This window comes from Lissotriton helveticus, chromosome 5_1 (genome assembly GCF_964261635.1).
Source record: "Lissotriton helveticus chromosome 5_1, aLisHel1.1, whole genome shotgun sequence".
Classification (NCBI taxonomy): domain Eukaryota; kingdom Metazoa; phylum Chordata; class Amphibia; order Caudata; family Salamandridae; genus Lissotriton; species Lissotriton helveticus.
In genome coordinates, this window is record NC_136065.1 from 271870523 (window position 1) to 271897277 (window position 26755).

At 43.4% G+C, this 26755-nt stretch overlaps 1 protein-coding gene across 1 annotated transcript in view; it reads left to right on the plus strand.

The window, feature by feature from the left end:
* Positions 1-26755, plus strand: part of BSPRY (B-box and SPRY domain containing) — a 105498-nt gene that overhangs the window by 13972 nt on the left and 64771 nt on the right. Inside the window, exon 3 of the mRNA XM_078642187.1 lies at positions 18158-18388. Within this exon, the coding sequence (XP_078498313.1) occupies positions 18158-18388 (231 nt within the window). The remainder of the gene's footprint in view (positions 1-18157; positions 18389-26755) is intronic.

Consider the following 26755-nt stretch of genomic DNA (forward strand, 5'->3'; position numbering starts at 1 on the left):
GTGCAGCTGCACTGGGCGCTGACCTGAAGGAGGGGCACTGACCTCACGGGGTGCTGTGTTTAGCAATAATTTATGATTTAAAAACACCTGCTGCAGAGTTATTTGCGTTCCCAGCTTTCAAAGCGGCAGTAAAAATGTCAAGATAACTCTTGTGATTAAATTTCCTGCTAGAGAGAGATCAGAGTTTTGTGTAGAGGCAGTTTTGACTCGGTCATAAAGTAGCGCAGAGGGTTAATATGCCTGCTGCAAAGAACAGATCTGTGTTTTATGTGGATAGCTGAGTGAATTGGTAAAGACAGCCTTTACCAGCACTTTAAAACAAATGAAATGCATGTGAGAGAAGGGCTATGGAGAGATGAGGGACACTTTTGCCAGGTGGTGTTGAGGGAATCCGAAGAAGTGGTCATGAGGGACAGGGCCGGTCCTAGAACTTTTGGGGCCCCGGGCGAAAGGGAAGATGTGAGGCCCCTCTAATTTGCATGTAACATCACAAGAAGTGACCACAGAAAGTGACATCGCGGGACTAATTATCTTATTTGGCATCATTGAAGAGACCTAACGTGGATATCAGTAACAATGACAAAAAGATAAATATACAAATGAAATAAGTCCATATATTTTCAAACTGTATTAAATGGATTACATTTGTCACATTGGATGGAAAAGCTAGTTCCAGGTCTTAGAAAGATGGATGTTTTTTCACTCAATGTTAACTAATCGTTTTCAGATGAGTGCTTGATAGAAATTCCAGTTCTGTCTCATAAAGGGGGGAGATCCTGTTGAGGTAATGAGGGGCGGGATCATTCAAAATATAAAATTACACAAAAGCAAACCTCGCACATTTCAAAAGTCTCCTTTACCATTTTGTGTCATTATGCTGCCACCTTAGGATGACATTAATACTAAGTAATTTCTTTTAACGTATACCTTCTCACCAGTATACCACACGCACATGCTAAGAGTCAAAGGACAATCTTTTTTGTGTGTGGGCTCTTTACTTGCCAGAATTATGTTGAGTGCAAAAACACAACACATACAATACCAAATTACAAGACACCATTGCAAACAAATTAAGATTGTACATAAATAAAAAAGAACAACCGAGACCACTACTAAATCATACATTGACTTGAAGGTATGCTGCAGATTTAAGTTTTTTTTTTTAAATCAACGTTTTTGATTTGGTGTTAGAACTGCCGAAATGCAAGTGGCCGGCTTTAGCGCTGGTGGAGCCCTATGCAACAATGTTTGTTAGTGCCCCTAATTACTTCCTCTGCCATGGATTCCCTCACTACCACCCTTTAACAGTGCCCCTCGAGTCTCCATAACCACATTCTCACAGAGATGCATTTAATTTGATTTACAGCGCTACTGATACCAGTGTAGGGTGTCAGAGAAATGTATATCACACACATTATACAGAGACAATCTGTCATAAATGTGTAAATCACTGTATAGGAAATGTTACATAAGACAAAGGACTACAAGGTGTAGGAGTCATCAGACAATCATGTTACTAGGCATTATAGTTTATTAGTGTTTGGTCTGGATAAACACAAACTCTGAATTTAGAACGTAATACCATGGTTGGAGGTTCTCTTTAATAGCCAGAATTGAATTCTATCCAAATGAACCCTTTTTGCAACATTAAGATAACCAAAGACTGTGGGAAAAACATAACCCTCCAATTTATACCTTGAAGTTTGCATGCAGCTCTTAGATGACAGTTAATAGCTCACTGTTCAATGTTAGGATTTTGACTTATTAACTGACTTATTTACAATATGTGCACTTTGTGATCTGCATGGTACATGTTCTTTGCAGCAGGCACATTAATCCTCTGCTCTACCTTTCCACGAGTCAAAACTTCCACTAGACTAAACTTCGATCTCTCTCAAGGAGGAACATTAATCACTGGAGTTATCATGACATTTTTATTGTTGCCGAAAATTGCTGGAGGCCAGGAAGGAGGCAGCAAGTGCTTTTAAAAATATAATATACTTGCAAAGATGACGCCCCCACCTGAAGTGAGCGCTCAGTGCGATGTCACCGGTCCCACCCCCTTAGAGCCTCCCTGCTCAAGGGTCCTGTGACCTTAATGACAGGGTCACTGACCCTCTAGGGCATGGGTACTCAGAAACTTTCTGGGGGGGGGGGGGAATTTACAGTGTGCTTTTTGGCAGAGGGCCGCACCTGTGGGGGCGGGGTCGGACGGGGAAAGCAAAAAAAAATTGTGACCATCAGGTTTAACACAGGTCCCTGCAGCAGACGCCTTTGTCCACTGAGCCACCAGACCTGGCATACCCACATCTCTTTCTCTCTCTCCCTCCCTCTCTCCCTCCCTCTGTCTCCCTCCCCCTCCCTGTCCCTCCCCCTCCCTGTCTCTCCCCCTCCTTGTCTCTCCCCCTCCCTGTCTCTCTCCCTCCCTGCCTCTCTCCCTCTCTGCCTCTCTCCCTCTGTCTCTCTCCCTCCTTATCTCTCCCTCCTTATCTGTCTCTCTCCCTCTGTCTCTCTCCCTCCATCTCCCTCCCTCTCCCTCCCTCCATCTGTCACCCTCCGTCTGTCACCCTCCGCCTGTCACTCTCCGCCTGTCACCCTCCGCCTGTCACCCTGCCTCTGCCCCATCTCATAAAAACAAAAGTAGCGCCGCTTCACTGGCAAACTCTTTAAAGTGGCGCTAATGTGCTTTGGGTTTGAATAAAATCAATTGTGCCACTTTTTTCGATCCACACTGTCTTGCTTTAGTTATTTTTCAATTTTAACCTTTTATTTCTGTCCGTCCCGAGGGAGCACATTTAAAGTGAAAAATGTCAGAAAAAGACAACCTTTCCAGCAAGCATGTTTTTTTTGGTGGGGGGACGATGAAAGGAAAGAGGGAGTAATGGCTTCAAGGCACAAGGAGGGGGGCCCCACACCTGGATCTTGCTCTAGTGCCTAGAGGCCCAGGGAAAGGGGGCCCCCTCCCCTGGGCCTCCAAGCAGTAAAGAAGCATTTCGTAAAACTCTACCGTGACAGTTCTACTTAAATTTTAAATGTACATTCCCATAAAAAAAACAGGGGATACAAAAGTAAACAGGAGCCAGTTGATCTGGCTGCTCCCTCCTCCCCTCACCCACCTCTCCTTACCTGTGTCTGGCTGGTTCTGCTAACAAAGGGGGTCTTCTGTCACCTAGCAACAAAATGCAGAAAGGCAATGGCTGGTACTTAGCAGAGGTGTTGCCTCGCCCCTGACACTGTGAGCCAACATAATTGCTGGCCTAGTTGCTGTGCAGTTCCTACTTTGTTTGTCCCTTACCCCCCACCCCTGCGCCCCCCAGGAATGCCATCACACCCTGACAGCAAGGCAAGACACCTCGCATTTGTAATTTGATTGCGTGGGGCAGGGGGCCCTGGAGGCTAACTGTGAAAGCATGGCCTTTCACAGTGAAGCAGGGGGCCCCCTGAGCGCGAGGCCCTGGGCAGCTGCCCACACTGCCCATGCCTAGCGCCGGCCCTGATGAGGGATGATTGTTGCGTTGGGTGCCACCAGTGCTAAAGCCGCCCCTGGTGTAGCTGACTTTGAGATGACACTCCAGTAGCATGTTCCTTTTCAGTTCAGGGTAGCCTGACCTCAAGTAGGTGAAGTCTGGTGGGGTCAGCAACAAAAGGCATGATTTTGTCAGACTTCCTTCGTGCCTCATGGGACCATTCTAGCTGATCTCTAACATAGCTGCTGTTCCTTTCTGCATACTGTGCAGCTTCTTTTAATCTTGCCGCTGGTGCACTGTTGCTGTTTAGCAGGTTGTATGCCAGCATGTCACTAGCAAAAATATTGTCTGTAAGCAATATTTTATCCTAAATATCGTTTACAAAAATATCGTCCCACTGGGTGTTGATTTTCTAATATTAACTCCAATGGTAGCCACTACTGCTGTTCAGTGGCTTCAGTGAATCCCTGTCATCCTGCTACTTGTTTATAAACACTGGCAAAGCCAATGATTCTGGCTTATAACTCAAAATGCAACTCAGACTTATTATCTTTGTCAAATGTTATTTCCGAATGCTATGACATCTGTGCTGGTGCTACGAAATGTCAGAGTGCTAAATACCAAGGCTCCATGGTTTTGATTCTCCCTCATGCCTCTTTAGTCCATCACCAGACAGACACTCCTTTCTGCTTTATCTCACCCTTTTCTTTCTTCCCTGCTACTGCCTTTTTTTGTTACAGAGTTTTATATAGCACAAACTTGACCCGAATCGGGTATCAGAGTGCTTTCCATAGCACCAGTTGCATTACATGAGAACACATTCATTTTTGTTAGGCACAGGGAGATTAAGTGATTTGCCCAGAATCACAGGATGTACAGCGTCTTTGCCGAGACTCGAACCCAGGTCCCCAGATTCGAAGTCGACCACCCTAGCCATTAGGCCAACTCCTATCCCCTTTCTCACTTTTTCCATCTTTGTCTTTTTCTTTCTTTCCCCCCTATGTGTTTTTCTGTGTCTTGGTCTGTATCAAAGTCTGATGAGGAAAAGTAAGAGTGAAGTGGACTCCATCTGCAATCACCGGATCAAATTGAGCACTGTTTGCTCATGAAGGGGATTCCATTTTAAGACTCCTACCAAATGTCTGTGAATGGAGGGATGAAGGACCTGTACTTAATTTAAGTTGGTGGCTGCCGGTGGGGCCCACCGGCGCTCATTTCTGGGAACTCATAACTTATTTTACCTCATTCGAAACTTCCCGTGATCGAATAAACCGGTCGGAGGCAAGATGGCGTCCGGCTGACCTTGCCGTAGTGCAGCTCCACTGAGCCTCCCCACATGAAACACCGATCGTAAACCCCACGGCTTACCTTGCAACATTGTAGCGGCCCGTTGACAGCAGACGAGCTCACGAGATGCCGCTGAGGTTTCTTTCCAGCACCCTGGATGTTTTCTGGGTCAAAGAGCATCGGAAGCCTCTGCCGCGAGGAGCCTCACATCTCTGCTCTTCTCTGGCTTCACCGATCATCGCTGCCCTGCGTAACCCCTGCCCGAATTCAGAGCCAGCCCCGCGATCTAGGCGAGGCATGGAAAACACAAACAGATCTCCCCACCGGCTGCCTCAGAGGAGTGTCTGCATTGGGATAGCGCTCCTGCTGCTTAGCGCTAAGAAGAAGGTCGACATGACGGGTAAGAGGGGGCGCGGTGGGAGGTTCAAGTCAACCCCTAGCTCCCTGCAGGGAGCCTCCTTCAGCATTCTACAATGAGGGAAAATGATCGAGTCCACAGGAGCAAGGTCCAAGATAGGAGAGATAGGAAAGAAGATTAAACAAGACGTTATGTTGGGCTCTGCAGATATTGAACTAGAACCAGAGACCAAGAAACCGATATCTTCCGAAAAAAGCCAAGCCTGCCTCATTAAGAACCCTAATGGCGCTCAGCTACTAATAACTGCAAAATTCACCACATCTGATCAAATAGTGAATGCAGGAACTGGAAATGATCCCTGGGCAGAGGAAACTCACAAGGAAGGATCAACTGCAATGACATTAAATGAGGAAAATGGGAAAATAAATGAAACCGTTATCACTCCCACAATTCCACAAGGCGGTTTGTCTGAGGGGGTGGCAGCAGGGTCAGAACAGGGGGATATCGTGAACAATATTCTGAATGTAAACCCAGTCCCTGTAATTGCTCCCCCAGACCCTTGTGACTCCGACCGCTTGGATTCTATCGGTGAGCCGAAACCACCGGCTCTGGATGAATTTTGCTCTTTGATCGAGGACTCGGAGCTTTCTGACATTGGCGTCTTGGCTTCTGATGGGGGCGAGGAGGGGAGCAGATGGTGCGGCAGTTCAAATACCGATCCCTCTAAGAATAGGGGGTCTAACGTGAGAGCTAGGAGGGGTAGCTATAGGAGACGGCGCAGGTCTAAGGAAGACCTTTCCTCCAACAGCGATGATGACACTGACTTGGGATGGGACTATGAGGAAACAAGACTCGCGACTTTGTCCGGTTCTGGGTCTGGGCCACCTCATCCTAATTTGGGGGTTACTGCTTGAAGTGAGAACCCACAACAGAAGCCCACCCAAGGACCTCCTTTAGCGGTCATCTTACAGTCCATCAAGAGCTTCCAAGCTGAGGTCAAAATTGACAACCAAGGATCGCGCCTAGTAGTTAACAAACTACAGGGGAGAGTCCAGAAGGTGGGAAAGACCTGTGCTGCAATAGCGGGATGCGTGGCTTCAGTTGAAGCAAGGATGGACCAACTCGAGGAAGATGCCAGCAAATTCCAGAAATCCAGCGAGGAACAGGAATGCGCTGTTAATAATCTGCTGTTGAAGATGGAACAACAGGAAAACAGACAAAAAAGGAACAATCTTAGATTTCTAGGGGTCCCCGAGGGAATCGAGAAGGATGACCCTAGGAAAACCATGATTTCCCTTCTCAGGGAAACTTTCCCCGAGTTGATAGACTGGGACTGGGACAGAGAAGTACAAAGGGCTCACCGATTCCCTCTGTTTCTCAACAAACGAGTACAGGCCCCACAACAATACCCTCGGGCTATGCTGGTGTTCCTCGGCAACTCTCTTCTCCGAGATGCCCTATATGATCTGGCAAGACCTAACAGTAAAAAGTCATTTGAAGGTTTCACCTTCTTCACCAGGCCAGATCTCGCGCATGCTACAGTCAAAAGAAGGTGGAAACTAAGGCAGTTCTTTGATCCCCTACAGAAGTTGGGGGCTATTGTGTACCTGCAGAATCCAGCCAGACTGAAGGTCATCTTTAATGGGACCACCCGTAGCTTTGTCTCTGAGATACAAGCTAGGGCATATATTGATGAAATTTCAGCTCAGGAAAATGGTTAATACTATTGTGTTCTAATAGGGGATTAAGGCAAATGAATTAGAATTTTTTTTTTTTTTATTCTCCTCTCCTTTTTTCCTTCCTTTATCCTTCTTAGGTGCAAGGGTCTTTGTCTCGGCTTAAGGTATTCTGAAAGAGATATGTTAATCTTTATGTTCTCAAAAAAATGTTTTTTCCCATGCCTTGTTCTTGACTTACTTCATTCTCTTCTTAACTTTAGTAGAAATGGTATTAGGCTACTAAAAGCCATCAAACTAGAATTGGTGAATATGACTCATAGGACTATAGATTACTAAGGTATTCTGAAAGAGATATGTTAATCTGCCCATTGGCAGGACAACTAAAAGACCCAGAATTAATCAGGGAAGCCTTTTGTCGGTTGTATACAGAATTATACTCTGAAGATGGCAGTGGGTACATAGCCGAAATGGAAAGGTACCTAAAGAACTGTGAAAGTGGCAGCCTTGAGGAAAACGTACAGCAGGCTCTAGTGGAAACTCCTAGTATGGAGGAGATGCTAACTGCTGTCAAGAGTCTCCCGAAAGGGAAGGCAACAGGACTTGACAGTATCCCCTCAGAGTTCTATAGCACATTTATAGATCAAATCAAGCTTATATTGATTGACTTGATTATTCATATCTTCTCTGGGGGTCAACCACCTAGTTCCTGGTCCAGGGCTAAAACTGTGATCTTTGCCAAAAAAGGGAAGCCCCCTGAACTCCTGGGGTCATATCACCCCATAACTCTTATAAACGCTGATTCCAAAATATATTCCAAAATCTTGGCAAACCGGGTAGCACCAATTATACAAAAAGTAGTTGCCAGTAGCCAACATGGTTTTGTTCCCGGGAGGTCAACAATAAATCATATCCTGAGGGTTATCATGCTTTTCAATGGAACAGGAACTGCAGGAGACCCTATGGCCCTAATCCTTCTGGATGCAGAGAAGGCCTTTGATAGGGTCTCCAGGCAGTTTCTCTGGCAAGCAATGGCAAAGATGGGATTTCGAACAGGGTTTATCCAGGCTACACAAAAAATGTACGTTAATCCTAAGGCTGTAGTGTCCGTTAATGGAAGCTTAACTAAGGAATTTCTTATATCCAGAGGTACTCGTCAAGGCTGCCCTTGCTCGCCATTGCTCTTTGCAATATACATAGACTCTTTTATTCGCTACCTGGAAAAAAATGACAACATTGCACCTATCCTTTCACAGGGACACGCTACAAAAATGTTAGCATATGCTGACGATATTGCTATAGTCACCCAGATCCTGTAGGTGCAATGCTGAACATCGAGGCCGAGGCGGTGAAATTTGGACTTGTCTCTGGCTATGCACTCAATCAGGGGAAGACACAAATTGTTTTAAATCAAAAAACTGTGATGGACGACCCTAGAGTAGTAAAGGGAGCAACTTACCTGGGGGTTACCATCTCCTCAAACCTGGAGGAAGTTGTGGATATTAATGTCAAGCCAATGCTGAACTCAATGCATAAGGATTTACGACGCCTAGATAACCTTCATCTGTCCATAATTGGGAGAGCAAACGCAATAAAAATGGTGTTTTTTCCAAAAATATTATACTTATTTAGGGCAATTTGCTTGGAATTCTCTAACCAGTGGCTTACCTCATTTGAACGTATATTCTCAAGATTTATATGGGCATATGCACAACCCCAGCGAGCATATAAATATCTCACCCTTCCTAAAGATAGAGGCGGGCTAGCCCTTCCTAATCTGAGAAGATATTATTGGTCATGTGTATTACTTTATAGTAAGGAACTACTACAAGAGGGGGATAATACAGAAGATCATACAGTATCGATCTTCCAGCTTCTAGTTGGAAATTCTAGTAATGGTTATGTATGGAGGTATATTCATGACAGTTATCACAAAAAGGTCAAATTTAAGACTCTCTATAGCTGTTTTAAAGTATGGAAGGCCGTAAGAGAAGCATTTGGAATAGGACAAATCTCACATTACACACCGATATGGAACAATCCAATTCTTCCACCAATGGTCTTCAAGGACGATTGTGTAAGAAAATGGCATAGAATAGGAATTACACAATTAGGGGACATGTTTACAACACAGGGGATTAAATATTTTGAAGCTTTGAAGAAAGAATACAGCTTAGACTGGCGGGATTTCTTTAAATACCTCCAAATTAGGGATTTTTTAACTCGTAAACCTGGAGCCAGGACATTGGGGGAAGAATCTACTCTAGTAGAGATGATCATACACTCTAAAAATCATACTATAGGTGGAGTTTATGCACTGCTGTTGACTATATTCCCGGACGACCTAGAGAAAACATCATTGAAGTGGCAAAGCAAACTTGAGATTTCAAACAAAGGCTTTCTACACACCTATCAGCTAGCTCAAACTATTCTGATCTCCACCAAACTTGAGGCACAATTCTACAAAACCTGCTTTTTTCTTTATTATACACCTGACAAGATTGCAAAATGGGGAACCGGCAAAGGGACCTGTTGCCCGAGAGGCAACTTGCCTAAAGCCGATTCCATACATATCTTTGCTTCTTGCCCTGGGTTAATTTCTTTAAAGCAAGACATAGAAAGGTTCTTATCATCCGTTCTTCATAGAGAGGTGACTTTGTCAAAAGAGGCAATGGTACTTGGGCAGACTAACCAGATAACATTGAAATTGGACAAGTGTTCATATTTGTAGCGATGGCTGTCCTGCGGTTATGCCTAGCTTCCGCTTGGCTCGACCCGTTAGCACCCTCTTTCCAGCAGTAGCTAGCTAGGCTATTGGCGGTACATAATATTGAGACAGCCATCTATCAATGGAAAGGTCATTAGCGGCGCAAAAGGGGTATGAAAATCTGGACCCCTCTTACACAATGGCGGAATTCACAAACATAATCTAATGTACCTACAAGACTGTAATGTATATAGGACTTTGTTTTTAAGTTTGGTTTATATAACGATGGGTTAAACAAAAAGGAAAAAACAATGTAATGCTCATGATGTTAATGTGCGTATGCTTACTATCCGTCATACGGGGGATTGGGGGGGGGGAAATAAATGTAAAACCATGAATAAAAACATTTAAAAAAAAAAAAAAAAGGAAACTTCCCGCGATCAAGAGGGGGAATACGCACAAAGGGGAAAGAAGGAGAACAAGAAAGACAGTCAAACCGGGACAAAGGGAGAAAGCAGGAACCTGCAAGATTTAGATAAGGGGGCTGTGAGTGTCTAGTAGTCAATTCAAGAGGTATGAGGTGGGATTCTAGGATTCAAGAGCCATGAGGTGGAGTCCAGGCTACGCAGCCTTGGTATCAGCACGCCGGTGCCAGATACAGGCTTCAGAGCAGAGCTTTGGACACAGTCACTTATTCTTCTGCAAAGTGAGCACTGTGGAGGCCTGCGGAGAACTGGACTCCGCCATGTCTGCATTCACAATGGCAAAATGCCACTTTCTTCTGTGAGCACAGCCTCTACCCCAAAATGGGGGAGAGAATTCCTTGGAAAATGCAATTAGAGGATGATTCTGGAATTCTGTGTTGTGGGCCAATCACAATGCTCAGAAACTCGTGGAAAACGCGGGAGAATTTCCCTCTATAAATAACTGCACAACCGCTCAAGTGGTAGCACTGCGGGCAATGGTTTCCTGTACCAATTCTACATGGGGCATTACTTTTTTCGTGTGAAGTGGGGTCACACACGGGACAGCATGCAGTCCCACCAGTACAAGCCCGGGCTACAAAGTACCAATGAGGACCAAAAAAATAAATCCATTCCTGAGAGCTTTTTGTATGTTTTTGTTGTATTCTTGTGTTGAGGTTGCTTTAATAGTTCGAATGTTGGAGAGGCTCCTTCGGTTTTCCCTCATTGAGTTTGGGCACGGCACCATTCAGATTAAACCTAAAAAAGTATACTGCAGGCAAGGCTGGCATCTTGAGCCCTTTCAAGTGCCTTTTTAGAGAAATAATTTGCTCTCAGTTTCCAAACTGAAAGTAAATCATTTCTCAAGTGTTTACTTTTTAAACTGCCCTGCAGCTGCACCCTCGAGGGACAGCAGCCTGCTTTTGAATACTTGCAACAAGGCGGAGGGAGTGCACGGTAATCATTTTAAGAAGTTACTATTTACCAAGCACACGTTAATATGAACACGACTATGCGGGGAATGGTCGAGTAAGAAGACTTTACTTTGGACATCAGTATGAAAGGGTTTGTTTTAGTCAAGGAAAATAATACCGAAAAATTCTACATACGTTTTTTGGGAGAAAAGAGATTAAGAAACATAAAACCTATATGCTGGCAACAGACTAGATCTGTAAAGAAAGAATTCTGCAGATCCCAGAGAAGTAAAAAAAAAAAAAAAAAAATAGGAGACCAGTGATACAGACGCCATTAAGACCATTAGTTAAAACTGAATTCAGACACATTTCACAGGAAAGTTCATTTTATGTCACTGCGTGTCACTGAGCACCCTGGTGGAAACATGTGTATCCATCCCCAAGGAGGATAGACTAATCAAGCATGACACTAAACTCCTATCCCACAAAACAGCCATAGTGGCCTCTGGTAGACCCAATGTCTTTGAAAAGAGGTGGATGGGTCTGAAATTACAAAAATGGCAATTTGAATCAAAGGAGCGACTGGATAACAAAAGGGTTAATAAAACGCTTAATCTCAAGGGAAGACTGACATTTGACAGCGCTATGGGAAATCTCAATAATAAAAAGAGCTGGGATTTAAGAGGTAGAAGAGAACATAGCCAGTTTATTGTTGGTAAGTCCCCATGGTGGAGGTGTCCCTGGAGTAGAAAGGAATCAAGGTAGGAAAAAAGGAGGTTGTTTGCTCATGGTTAACCACTGGATGCATCACAGTAAATAACTGAAAGGTTTCCGATAAGGTGGCTGCTGGGACTGGGCTCCATTTATGATGGAGGCCTGATTGAGCTGGATGAGGGTAACACAATGTGACGTGGGACCGTGCACAGCAAGCATCACAGCTAAGATGCCTACTCCAGGGATGAAAGGTACCTAGCATTGGTACTAGAGAATCTGCTTGATCAAAGGTCAAGCAAAGTTGTTAGCGAAGAAGGCACAGTGAAGGTACTTAATCCAAAAAGCCCTGCAACAGCAAGCAGAGGTTAAGGCAAGAAGAGAACTCACTGATCTGTCCAATGCTTAAAGGAATGACAGACACAGGTACGCAGAAGCAAACGGTTTCCAATCAAAAGTCAATAGAAGACTGGTCGTAGCACTGCAATGGCTTCTACGCAGACTAACACTTCCTTTGACTTCAGTTCCTGCAGTCCAAAAACCTTATCAACAAGCACAGTAATTACCATGGAGGGAAACAGTCGGTAGTGACCTCTCTTAGCTGTCAAGCAGATGAAGAATGCATGAACTCTTTCAGGTTAACATTCAGGTCAATCCTAATTGGAGGGGGCCAAGAACATAGACCTAAATCCAATTTTCTTAGACACCACAGGATACTACCAAAGATTGTTCAAGAAGGTTGAATAAGTAACTGACAAATTCAATACCCTTACCTCCAAAAATTGAGTGAATCTTGGTAAAGTTACATGAGGTATTTTAAAATGCTTTCTGGGGTTTGAAACGGTATACAACTGGAATATCGTGGATGAACTCTTGTCCTACAAAAATATCCTGCAGAAAATATTGACTACCAAAATAGAGCATATGTAGTTAAGTATAGATTTACTTAATTTATATGTAGCTTGATGATGTATCACCACGGGCACCACTGGATAGTTATAGGTAGAAGCATGTTTCTATAGGAAATTAGTTGTTTGGCTTGCTTATAACTCTAGTACCCTTTGATGAATCGTCACTAAACTTTCCCCAAAAAAGTTCATTAACCTTTCCTCCTTCCATCATCACATCAAGTTTCGGGGTGATCCATCAAGCGGGGCATGAAAGGGGGGGAGGTCCATAACGTGTTTTCCTCATGCAATTTTCCATCGGAACATTGAACAGTGATACTGCAAAAATGGCTCAACGATATAACACACAATTTGCCAGAAGCTAGATCTTGATACAAATACATGGGTGTAAATCCATTCGGTAGCTTTTGAGAAATTAAGGTTAAAATTGCATGCATATAAAGGGACGCAAATCCTACATGGATGAAACAGATCTAAAACAGTGGTATAATAAAATCTGAGGTGGGGTCCCTGCAAGGTGCAGTAAGAGGGCCCACTCTTCCTTGCTGCACTTATACAACACTGTCACAAGAACATTTTACCTCCTCCCATGTACCATTCCCGGGGAACATCCTTTACCACAAATATTTTACAACGCGGTACCGTTACCACACAGGTTTTACAACGAAAGTCGTTACAACAACTTGCGCTGAAGGGCGCTGTAGGATAGGGAATAGTTTAATTAACTATCCAACACCTTCCCTACTATCCACGGGGACTGGAGTTGGAATAGTAAATTAAACTATTCCACTATCCAGCGCCCCCCAACGCAAGTCGTTGTAACGACTTGCGTTGTAAAACCTGCGTTGTAACGGTACGCCTGGTAATACCACGCGTTGTAACGACATACATCCCCATTCCCTACCTCCCCCATCTAACAGCATCCTTGATAATTTGGAAAACTATGATGTTCAAAATAAAACATGTAATTCTCTGTGATTTCCTTGCCACAAATCCAAATAAATAGTTGTGTGGAGTTGAAAAATTCTCACGTGGAATTCCGTGGTTCACAATTATAAGTGGAGATGTGTTCCTGCACCCAGATTTTCTAGGTGCAGAAACCTGGCACCCGATGTTAACAGGAAGAATTTCCTGTTACTTTAGGAAAGGGCAGCTCTAAAGCCAGTCACCACTCCCCCGCCTCCAACCAACCCTCCCCAAAGACTTGTGCGGAGCATGTAATGCTTCCCTTCAGCAGACTATATACTTCCCTTCTCTCGGCCGCCTTCTGTACCCTTCTCTTCTCCACCACACACTGGCACCTCGCAAACATATACCACCTGCTCAGAGCAGCTAGTAAATGGCGACATTAAATCACATTGAATTGGGAATTCCATGCATAATTCTGCTTGGTAAATCCGGGCCCACAAGTTATTCCCTATTTCTTTGGGTTTAACTTGTAATAGGAAGAATCATGGGTAGAGATCCGTGTCTCTATTGGAAATTAGGGACTCCTAGGTCTTCCACAGGTAATTCACCTTCACTTGTAATGGGGATAAGGATGGGATTCCTTAGGTCCTCAGATAACCAGATTTCAGCTGAATACTAGTATGACTAAGAAGACCTGGCTATCTGAAGAGGGAAAATAGCCAGAGCAATTATCATCCTGAGAGGTGCACGATTATTAGGGACGGTGACGTTTTATACTTCACCCACAATGTTGATCGAAGTTGGAAAACTTTTCTCTTAGTGAAGTTTCCCTGCTTTGCCAGAAGTGAAATTAACCTGCTCAGCCTGCTGCTGCTAACTATTCCCTGCTGCAGGGTGTCCATTGGGGTGTCACAGCCTACAGCAGGGAATGATTACTGTGGCTTTACACAGGATCAGTAGATGCACAGGCACTGCAGAGTGCCTGTGATACAGCACAGTTGATGGCATGCTTGGTAGGTCGGTCTCTGTAAGGGCTTCTCAGTGCAGGCAAGGCTCTGGTCTTTGCCACAGAGTGGAGGCTTGGAGCAGGGGACAGGACACAGTTCCTCTACTTTGAACTGCAGCAGGAATGGATTCTCACCACAGCTAAGGGCTTCTAAAGCTGCTCATTAAAAAAGGCAACCTTCACTGTTTTTGAAGCATACAAAAAATCTGTAAAATTGCACGTTCGTCGACATTACTGCACACACTACTAATAATAAGTATACTACAATGTATGAAAAATGAAGACAAATCATTTATTATGATAAGATTTGATCTTAAATACCCAAATTGTTCACCATCTTGGGGGTAGCATTTTTTACCTCTAGAATAAAGTGAAACAGGCTATTTACACTTCAGGGTATTCGTGTGAATAACCAAAACATTCACCACTCTGAAAGCTGCATTCACAGCCCTGAGAGGTGCCGGGGTATACCACATGTAATGCATGGGTCACAGTTCATATAATATCTCAGGACGGGGCTCTTGTTGGTACGGGATTGTGCCCTGAATAGTAAACGGGCATGCGCCCCTTCTGTGAGTGACTCAACTGCATGTGATAACTGGTATCCTGACTTTTTGTGGTCCAGCTTACATGTAGAGGTGGGACAGAGCTTGCGCAGTTTCACTCTGTGGAATTCCGTGGAGTTACCGAAAAACTCAGCTGAATTTTACGGAGTAGTTGCCCGGCCACCCCTGATGAACATTAACAGTTAGTGGACACGGCAACTAACAGGTAAAACAAACTTACCCCACACGTGGTGCTACCGACTCATTTACAAAGTTCTGTGAAGCAGAATGGGGCAAAAGCTAACTGCACATCTGCAGAAGAGACAAGCAAATACTTGGGAGGATAGTGGATAGACAACGATGCATTTCTACCAGATCTGTTTCTCTGATTATGAAGGAGCGGGACTCCTACCGGCTCCACTCCTGTAAAGTTCCACCTCTAAGAGACCCCCAGACCCTTGCACTCACATCTTGTGTGCAAGCCAAGTATATGTTGTGCATTGTTGCTGAACGTGTATGTGATTATAAGGTTGCCTCTGGTTTTACATGGCACAAGATGGATGTTGTGGTGCAGCCTCCCTAGGCAGTGGAAGTATATTGCCTGCACTCATGAGTGGGTGGGTGTAACCCTAGACACTGATGTATAGGAGGATGGAGATATTGCTGCCTTTAGAAAATCTATGGTGACTTTTTAGCATAGGATTGTTGATTAGTCCTTATTGTCCACTGCCATTTGGGCTAATGGTGGTGGAATGGGGGTGTCAGTGTGATCCTTTTTTTTAGAGGAAGGGGAACCTCATGGCAGGGCCTGACCCTTTTGTCTCTCCCTTAGTGCTGCTTTAGGATGTCTGATGACAACCAGAGGCAGAGGTTTCACACATTGTTGTTGTGAGTACTCTTTTCTAGAGCCAACAACATCACTAGTTACTGTATGCGTCATCGCCTTTTACGAAAAATGTGTCTGCGCAGCAGAAAGTACATGAAATATGAAAAAGTATCCACCTCAAAGCACTTGCAGGACATTAGAGTGGGATCAACATCCCATGTCTGGAAGTGTTTATAAAATTGGGACCCAAATTACCCCACTTGGTTTCAGTTCCAAGTTCCTCAAGACCACGGAAAGGGGAAGGGGTTACGCCGAAGAACCGCTGCGATCCAGGACTGGTATCTGCTAGACAGCTAGTCACTCACAGGTTAAGCCTCCAAAGCATGTTCTTTTTTGTATTGTTTCCGGTTCGGGAGCACCAGTCTTTTGCTGGCTGTCGTGAACTGGAAAAATGTACGTCGGAAGGATCATCCTCAATCTGGTGTGTTTCCTGACCTACATTGGCCGATATACCTTCAGTGAAGGGCCTGTTCAAAGGTTTTGATGGTTTTGACAGCTGAGACTTTACCACCGGAAGCCTGGCATGGCACGTGGCCCACCTCTGAATATGGTATGCAAACTGTGAGTTTAGAGGGGCTTTAGCCCCGCCCTTTTACAGCAGAGCTCCTGCTTCACGAAATTGTAATTCATGTCCGTAATGTATATTGAACTGTTTATTGGGATGAGTAGCATCTACCCAACCAATGAGAGACAAGCGTCATTTCAGTGCATGGACTGACTTTCACCAATCATTTTTCTCTTACGGGTTGATTCAGCGAATCGAGGACATCTGCTTCTCTGAACTTAGACTGGCTACAGTGCTGGAGTATACTCTTAACTAGTCACTGACCAGCAGGCCAGGTTTTGAAAGTGGCAGTTGTACATATGTCCACCAAGAAACATTGAAGACTTTCCACATTGATTACAAGTTGCATTCACCACTTGATCTTTACATGGATGGACCACGCCTTGCAGACTCACCAATGCTACCAAAAAGGGAGTTGGCAGTAAGGCCCTTAAGGTCATTGTCTCTTTAGGCTCTCTTGAAAGAACATAGTTAAAGCAGGGCTTCAGTCACCCTTGTAGACCGCATGGATGGGAATCTTTATAGACACTGCGGTCTTGTGCGGTGCGTCTTCAGAGATAATGCATGTAGTTCTGATGCTTTGTTTCTCAACTGTGATGGTGCAAGTGGGAGGTGTGGTGTGTTGTGTGGAGCGTCAACAGAAGTGTTGCTGAGGGAATTGCTTCCATACTTGCTGTGTTTCTACCAACTGCGGGGCTGTCACTTGATGGTGTATCCAAAGCTGATGCTATAAAATCTGCTGTATTTCTGTTAAGGAGGATGTAGTGCTAATACTTCAGACATCGACTATAGCTACTTATTGGTGGTAAACAACAGGTTCGAGATTTGTGTAATCCAGTGATTTTGCACGTTTTTGCATGACGCGGTTACTCAGAATCACACGATTGTTGTTTCAAGTGCCCAAACCAGGGCCAGAAGATAGGGTTCGAGGTTCCAAAGTCAGCAACTTAGCCACAAGAATACAATTCTTATAACATCGTTGCTCTTTCTTTAACTGGGTGCCATTTGGTGTAGTTCTGGGAAGGCCATCAGTCACTGGTGTCTGTTGTTTATTGGCGTTTGATTGGGTGGGGCCAATGTTTAGTATAGAAATGGTTTGTACCTACTAGTGCGAAAGTAAAGTGTGGTTGATCCTGAGAGACTTGTAATGTCTTATGTGTATGGGTGGGTCGGCCAAAGGACGTTTATTCTATTTTCTCTGGGTTGGGGTCTCAATCATAAATTACAGGGCCAGAGTAAAGTGTTGTGTATCAATGCATCACAATCTGGATTGTCAAAAATAATGTGCTGTTTTGTGCATAAGGTTGTGGTATATATGTATATTTATATAAATATATATAAATATATGTATGTATGTATAAGTATATATATATATATATATATATATATATATATATATATATATATATATATATATATATATATATATATATATACATATATATATATATATATATATATATATATATAATGTATCTCATTTGTTCTGCTTCAAATTTTATGAAGTTCCCTCCAAGTGGTGTTGCCTTACTTGTGCCAACAATGTTTCACAGGATAGCTTCTCGTGTATTAGGAGTTTAGCTTGTAGAAATACATGGAACCATTAGATAGTTTTTCCGGTATTCTTAGTGTAACTTGACGCACAGTGTATCTGTATGCACAGATTTTTATTGGATAGCTTTTTCTGCATGCTGAGTTTTTCTTGCATCATTTTCTGCACTCTGAGTGTATCTGCTCTTCTGTCCCTCTACCAGTGTGCAGCCAGCTGTGCACGGGAGCAGATCATCCAGAGGTTAATGTTTGTGAGGAACGTGTGCGAGAACGAGGAGCAACGCCTACTGGAGGAGGTGCACGCGGAGGAGGAACGGGCCCAGCAAGGCATCCTGACCCAGCGGGCATACTGGGAACAATCTGCCCAGAAGCTGGCCACCCTCAGGACTTATCTAGTGGATGTGTTGACCAAGATGGATGACCACAGCCTCATGGTGAGTGTGTTTGCACCATCTAAATTCTTGACCACTGTTGTTTCTACAAGCTTTTTTGTGGATATTCCAAGGCTTACCTTTCCAGACCAGATCCAAGCAGTCTCTTCCACTCAAAAAAAGAAAGTGTTTGAAAGAAAACTCAGTCATAAAGAAGGCCCCTCATCCTTGGCTTGTCAAACATCTTGCTACCAACATTTAAACAGAAACATAGTATAGCGAATCACCCCACAAAGTGTTAGCGTTTGAGGCCCCTTGGTGTCAGACTTCTTTGGTTCTGCAAATCCTTGGACCCAAAACTTGATCACACCAGTGTAAAGAACACAGTGAGCTGGCAATGGTGCCATGGGGCCCAATGCAAGCAGAGGAAATGGGCCTCCATGCACTGGTATGGGAATGAAAAACATCTAGAATTGGGGTGCAATGGGTGTCATTTCATCTGCTGCACGACTGGTTACTACGCTCCTAAAAATGGCAGCATGGTGAAGTGGAGAAGCTTATAATGGAACAATATAATTTAAAATACTAATTTAACAGCTTCATTAAAATGCTATTCCACAGCCACCTCATCTGGCTTCCTGCGCAGAGCACGGTATGTGTGAACACGTATCCTTCTCCATTCCCCTCTCTGGAGCCAGGCAGAAGAGGGGTGTATTTTCTATCAAATGTACACAGCAAACTCTGCAGAATCAATCTTATCCCTCCTGGTACATATGAAGGCACAGGGCCTATCAGCTGCAGGCTCATACATCTGTTTACGAGAGGGCCCTAAAGCAGAATGATGTGCTCTGACTAGAGAAGATGTGATATGTGAATGATTTATGGGCTGGAAACCAGAGTTTGTAAGCAAACTACAGTTCACAACAGGCTCTGACTAAAGACTTTTTAAAATAAAGTGACAGAAGTACATGGCACCGCTTCTTGAGTAAATACCAATAATGTAGTTGAATTTCCAAGCTCCATTTAGAGGGTGCCCGACTACACAGTGCTGCCCTAGTACGGGAACACTGGAGGGACACCTTGAAAGATGAACGATACAAATCCCGGGGCCACGCCTTCCAACGTTTCTTTGGACATTTGTATCTATGGCTAAGGACTTGCAGCTTAAGAGCCCCTCCCCACCTCCTTTCATCTCCTGATGGTCACGTCACCACATACCTGGCAACTCAGACGGTACCATCGTGTGACACAGATAGCGGGTCCCATCACATGATCTCCCGGTGAGGAGTCGATATCACACGGTGGCAGGGAAAAAGAGCTGAAACCACTGTAAATAGTTGTTTTCCAGCTCGTTTTCTGAGGCTTTGAGCTGCTGACATCCATTAAGGGGTGTGAAAACACCCCAGGACAACAGCACCAGCCACAGTCAGCTTTTATTTTGTTTGGTAGGAGGGGGCTTATGGACAGGGTGGGGTGGGATTTCAAAAGTGCCTCTTAGGTACTTCTGGTCAAGAGGCCCCGCCCCCTTCAAGTCCCCACATCCTCCTCACCCGATGAGATTGTTCTTCCAGTTGGCAGGTATGTCACCAGCACACGTCCTCTTGATTGGCTGCTGGGACATGTGGCCAGAGAAGACAGACTGCTTGGGCCCGAGGACAAGCGCGTAGCTTACATTGGTACAGCAGGGGCAGCAGCTCTGGGGCCCAGAGGCCCGAGGGGCCCACTGGACACGGATACTTGCTGTACTTCACAGTTTAAACAGCGTCCAGGGATCCCATCTCCTTCCTTGCACTAGGGCCCATGAAAGACAGACTATGCCACTGCCCGAGAAAGCTGAACCCTGTCCCTTTCTTGAGCAGGTAAGGGCACTTGTGTACCCGGACTGCTCCTGTCGCTAGGAAACGTCTTGAAGTGGTTTGGCTTCCTTAACCCTGTCAAACCAGAACGTTTTGTTGATAATCAAACATTGGACAGCCTTGTTAAGTGTTTGGCAGCACTGCAGATGTTATACACAGGTAGGAATGTCACGTTCTAAGATTCTGCAAAGGCCCGCACACGATTCTTCAGTATAACTTTTTATGAAATCGTCTGTATTCCTTTTTAATACGGCCTTTCTGTGTTTGTTTACTTTGTCAGTCAGTGGTACTAAGGGCAGCTGAGAAACATTTTTAAGTGTTTGCTTCTACCACTTACTGTTTAAAGTATGCACTGATAAGGAGGAAATCATCTGCTTTTGGGGTGATTTTTAAAAATTTTGAACCAACAGGGACATTAAAATACGGTCTTGCTTGTATAAAACCTGCCAGGTGGCAACTCTGTTCACTTGACATGCATTACTATCCCCCAGTCTTGTTCTTAATGGGGTCTTCTGAAGTGAACAGACAACAATTAACGGAGAGCATTGAATTATAATGTGGGGATAAAATAGCCACAGATTTTATCGAGAAAAACACTGCAAGTAAAACTTTTCAGACCATCATTAGTCAGATACAATTTTTGACACCAATGAAAGTGACACTGCATTTGGATCATCTTGTGTCTAGAATGGATATGAATACATTGTAAAGAGCAGGTGCCTGCGCCGGTCTGGTGCCTCCAGATATTTATCACTACAGATATTTATTGGACAGAAAGAAACAGCAAATTTGGTCTTTAGCGATTGACTGAGAACTAATATGTCCTAATTTTAATGACCCGAATAGCTCTGTTTTTTTTTTGTATGGCACCGTACTGGCAGGAATCCGGCATTAATGCCCATCCCTTGGTGTCGCCATATTCCGTTTGATTAAAAAAAAACATTTGCAACTCTCAGTGGGATCTCTGTCAGTACATGCGGGGGCATGATGCCATAATGACATAGCTCCATAACAGTGTTTGGTTGGATGATGTAGCCCTCTGTCTATATATGAGATAATGTTGAAGTTTTGTAAGGCTAAATATAATTTTGCTAACTTTCATTAAATTCCACAAAAACAATGCACAATTATGCACAAGTTCAGAAGACAAAAATTTGCAGTATCTCACATGAAATCTGAACCTCTCCGATATTTGTGCCTCTCCCCTCGGAAGACACCACCAATACCAACTTCCACAACTGCATGACAGACGTCGCCAACTGGATGAAGGACAACTGCCTGAAGCACAAGAGAGACAAGACACAGGATCTGATTTTCGGAAACAATAGCTCGCCAAAGGATGCATCCTGGTGGCCCTCAGAACTCAGACCTACTCTTACCCCCACTGATCACGCTAGGAACCTAGGCATCATTCCGGGCAACAAGCTAACCATGACAACACAGGTCAACTCCGCCATCTCCTCCTGCTGCCTCACCCTTCACACACTTCGTAAGATATTCAAATGGCTACCCCAAAGCTCAAGACACATCATCATCCAGGTCCTCATCTCCAGCCGATTGGGGTATGGCAATGCTCTCTACGGCCGGATCGCAACTCACCTCCTCTGACGACAACAGACCATACAGAACACAGCAGCCATACTCATGCTGGATCTCCCTAGACTTACCCACATCAGCCCCTACCTCAGGGAACTCTACTGACTCCCAGTACAGAAAAGAAGCCAGTCGAAGATCCGGACCCATGCATACACAGCCCTATGCAACTGTGGACCCGCCTCCTTGAACTACCGTCTGAATTTTCATCAGCCCACCAGACACCTCTGCATCCCTTTCTCTAACCCTTACCCCCCGGAGGTCACTCCTTCTCCTACCTAGCAGCTAAGACATGGAATGACCTACCATTTCATGTATGGACCTCCCCATCTCTTCCAGAGTTCCGAAACTCCCTGAAGACCTGGCTTCTGATTATGAGCCTTCCAGCACCTGGATATCTTCAAGAGTGACAAGTAGCGCTCTACAAATCTACTGATTGATTGTTTGAACCAAAGAGCGTACATTGTATTAAAAACTCACAGGCGAAAGCAAGGGTACTAGTTTGAGGAGAAAATATGTGCTTCAAGACAGTTTCTGCTCGAATCAGTCACACAGAACAAAATAGTGCAAATATACCTGGACACAAAGTTTGCTTGACTTTGCCAACTTCATACATTTTGCAACAAAACAAAAATTTCACAAAGGACTAGTAAGAATATGAACATTTACAAGTAAATGATAATCTTTCATAGTGCCTAAGTGAAAGAGTCTGTTAAAAATAAAAGCAAAAGGCATCTTTTACATTTCTTTTTCAAGCACAACTACTTGTGTGGAGCATTGATTGTGCATTGTTTATCTGAACTTTGTTTAGAGAATGTATGGATAAGATTTTCTTCCATAATAAGCCAAGACGACGCCATATTAAAGGGTCCATCCAGTGAATAACATCACAATACTTCTGCAACCCGCCCCTGATATCATCCACAGCAGCATTTTAAAATGCCTTTGATGGTGATTGTTAGAGATGCAGAAATTGGTAAAGAGAGCTGTTTCTCTTCTCTGGTTGGACTCTTTAAGTCTGCAGAAATAGGTATTCCCAGAAACCAGACTCTGAATGACTAGAATCTGGGCGATACCAGTAAAAATGATATCTCCCAGATGCCCTTGAGGTGTTTGTATATGTAGTTCCTGATTTAACTGAAATTACACTAGTTGCTCAAGAATTCCACAATTCCTTGGGCTGCTTGTCTCTGTGTGGGAGGGGGAAGGGTGCTGGTGGTGGGTGAGGGGCTGTCACATGGCACTTCACTAGCAGATCCTATCTTGATCCCTCAGTTTGTAAGTGGTAAGGCAGGTGATCGGAAGCTCTGTGTTCCTTGGAGCATGGAGGAACCTGAAAATCTGCTTCCGAAATGATCATATCTTACAAATGTCTCTTGCACATTGTTGCCATTCCTGTCTCTTGGTAACTAAGTGAGCCAGTGAAGAATAGTGCTTTGCATCCCCAAGCTTGTAGAACAGGGATGTCAATGGGACTGTCACCCATTGCCGAGTGTGTGGCAGCTCCTTGGATATTAGGTACATGACATGGCCGTCAATTAGAGTCTGAGGCAGAGCAAGTAGTGATAACTAGATCAGGGTCACCTGGAGTGGTAGTGAAGTACAACAGACTGTCTCCTCATAGTACACAACACATCTACCAGTGTAAAACTAGATCTCTCTTTGTGAAAATCTCAGACACTAATCTAACTCTCATTATCAGGGTCTTTTCGAGATTCTGCACTATATCAGAGCTCACTATAAACTCTGGACCATATTTATGGGCAAGTCACGCAGTGCAGCGCCGCAAGTCACCCTGCTCGGCTGCACTGCGTGACAGGGAAAAGGCAGGAATGCGCTGTATTTAAGCCAATACAGCTCATACTTGCCTTTTCCCCTCCGCTGGCACCCTTATGGCTGCCTGGCACCAACGCAGGCACCCTCGCACCGTGGTGCAAGGGTGCCTGTGTTGCATGCAGGATTGTTTTTTTGCAGGAAGGAAGAACTTTCTGCACAAAAACAACCCCCTGAGGTTTTTCCCTCTTTCTAAGTGTGCTGCTGAATCCAGCACACGTAGAAAGAGGGAAAAACGAGGAGAAATAAACAGCCTGATTCATCAAGCTTAATTGCGCTCGCAAAGGGCCAGATTCTGAGAATCTGGCCCTTTGCGAGTGCAATTTTTGCATTTGGGATTCATCATCCCAAATGCAAAATTCGCTATTAAAGAAATCGCATATTTGCGAGGAATTGCATTTAAGGAATCTCTATTTGAGATTCCTTAAATGCAATTCATGAACCATTTTAAAATACCGAAATCGCTATTTTGGGCCGCTATTTACCGCGAGGTCAAACCTCGTGGTAAATAGCGAAAACTTAGAAAAATGCATTTAAATGCATTTTTCTAAGTTGCATGTTACACACACACATGTCCTTTGGACATGTGTGTGCGCAACACCAATGTAGATTACATTTCAGGGGTGCTACAGGGTGTCCTTTGGACACCCCTGGCACCCTTGAAATCGCTATCTTATTTGCGATTAGCAAATTGCTAATCGCAAATAAGGAATACTCCCCATTCATTTCTATGAGCCTTTAGGCCCATAGGAATGCATGGGGAGTTATTCCTTATTTGCGATTAGCAATTTGCTAATCGCAAATAAAGAAGTTGTAGGAATCTCATTTCTTTATGCAATTTCTACATGAATCCCGTTTTGCAAGTCCTTAATAGCGATTCCTTATGAATCGCTATTAGGGGCTCGCAAAACGGCAGAATGATGAATCAGGCTGAAAGATACTTCTCCTTGTTACGCCGCACCTGGGGAGGAGTAGGTTTTTGATGCAAACCCAGATCTACCACTTCTGGTAAATCTGGGAATGCATCAAAATCCATGGATAATGCGTGGGAGCACTCAAGCAACGCCCATGGAAACGCCACCATGGTGCAGAGTAATACAACGCAGCAATGTGCACTGTGCTGCATTACTCGGGATTTATTAAGCCACTCAGGGCCACGTAAGGTGGCCTTACATGGCTTCGTAAATCTCGTTTTGAAGTTGTGTCGCTCTTGCACCACATTGAGTGGTGCAAGAGCGACACAAAGGGGCTTGTCAATATGCCCCCCTGTTTCCTTTAACCCGCAATATATGCTGGTGCGGCTTGGAATACCCGCTGATGTGGGACACTGCATCAGTACATCATATACCGGTCAAAATACACTGAAATCCTAAAGTAATTTGGATTACTATTACTAAAGTCATAGATCAAATTTCGCAGTGGAATACATTACACTAACGAGTGTTGGCAGAATAGCAATAATAAAAATGGTAGTGCTGCCCAAGTTCCTATACTGTTTTGTAAACATCCCAATTTACCCCAGGAACTACTTCTCCACCACACTATAGACGTACTTAAGTAGACCTATGTGGGCAGGCTAGCAGCCCAGGATAACCTGGGCCACGTTGGTGAAGCTAGATGAAGGCCTGAAGTACCCGACCCAGAACTGAATTATAACTGTGCACAGGCCCACTTTGCTTACTGTTGGCATCACCCTACTGTAATACTACCGCACATGGTGGTAGAAACGGATATTGCAGCGCCCCCATCACACAGTGTATCACTGCATCAAGCCAGGATCAGGCAGTTTAAGAATATTAATCCTACAAACAAGGTTAACGCCTGGCACAAAAAACGGTAAACAGACATAATATCGACTCAAAAATATCGACTGGACAGAATATCGAGTTCAAAATATAGACTGGACAAAATATCGACTGGACAGAATATAGACGTCAAAAATATCGTTTTTAAGGTAAGTAATGTATTATCGAATGTTAAAAATATAGAAAGTTAAAATATCGAAGTATATAATATAGGTAATTAAAATTATCTAATTTTTAATAGTATCTAATTTTTTATAGTGTTTTTATGTTATTAGATGTGTGAAAATTGTGTATTTATGTTATAATTAATTTTAAATAATGAAATTTGTTTTTTTATTTTTTGCTTAATTAAATTCAGTAGCGGGTTGTGGGTTTATAGGGGAATAGGGTGGGAAGTAATTTAATTATAATTAATTAAATATGTAAATTTATTTATTGGTATTATTTTTTAATTAATTGTTAATTAATTTATATTTGGTAATTAATTAAATTTTAATTGGCAATTAATTTTAATTGATTGAATAATTGCTAATTATGTTAATTTTACTAATTTATTTTCTGTAGCGGGTTGTGGGTTTATAGGGGAATTGGGTGGGAAGTAATTTAATAAAAATGAATTAAATATGTTAAAATATTTATTGGTATTTTTTTAGAATTAATTGTTAATTACATTTTTATGGGTAATTAATTAGGGTGGGAAGTAATTTATTTATGATTTATTAAATAATTCAATTTATTTAATTGTATTTAATTTGAAATAATAGATAAATGAGTTTTAATTGTTAATTAAATAACTTTTAATTTGTAATTAATTTGGATTAATAGGTAACAAATGGTAATAATTAATTTTAATTTGTAATTTTAATTGATTAATTGTTATATTAAAATAAATTGGTAATTACTTTAAAATAATTTGTTATAGATATTAATTTATATTTTTTTAAATAATATATGAAGTATTTAATTTCCCTACTGTTGCACACTCTGGAGTGGGAATAGTAATTTTTACCCCTACGCTATCCAACGCTTTCCCTACTGTTGCACTCTTTGGAGTGGGAATAGTAATTTTTACCCCTACGCTATCCAATGCTTTCCCTACTGTTGCACTCTTTGGAGTGGGAATAGTAATTTTAACCCCTACGCTATCAAACGCTTTCCCTACTGTGGCACTCTTTTGAGTGGGAATAGTAATTTTTACCCCTACGCTATCCAATGCTTTCCCTACTGTTCCACTCACTGGAGTGGGAATAGTAAATTTTAACCCCTACGCTATCCAACGCTTTCCCTACTGTTGCACTCTTTGGAGTGGGAATAGTAATTTTTACCCCTACGCTATCCAACGC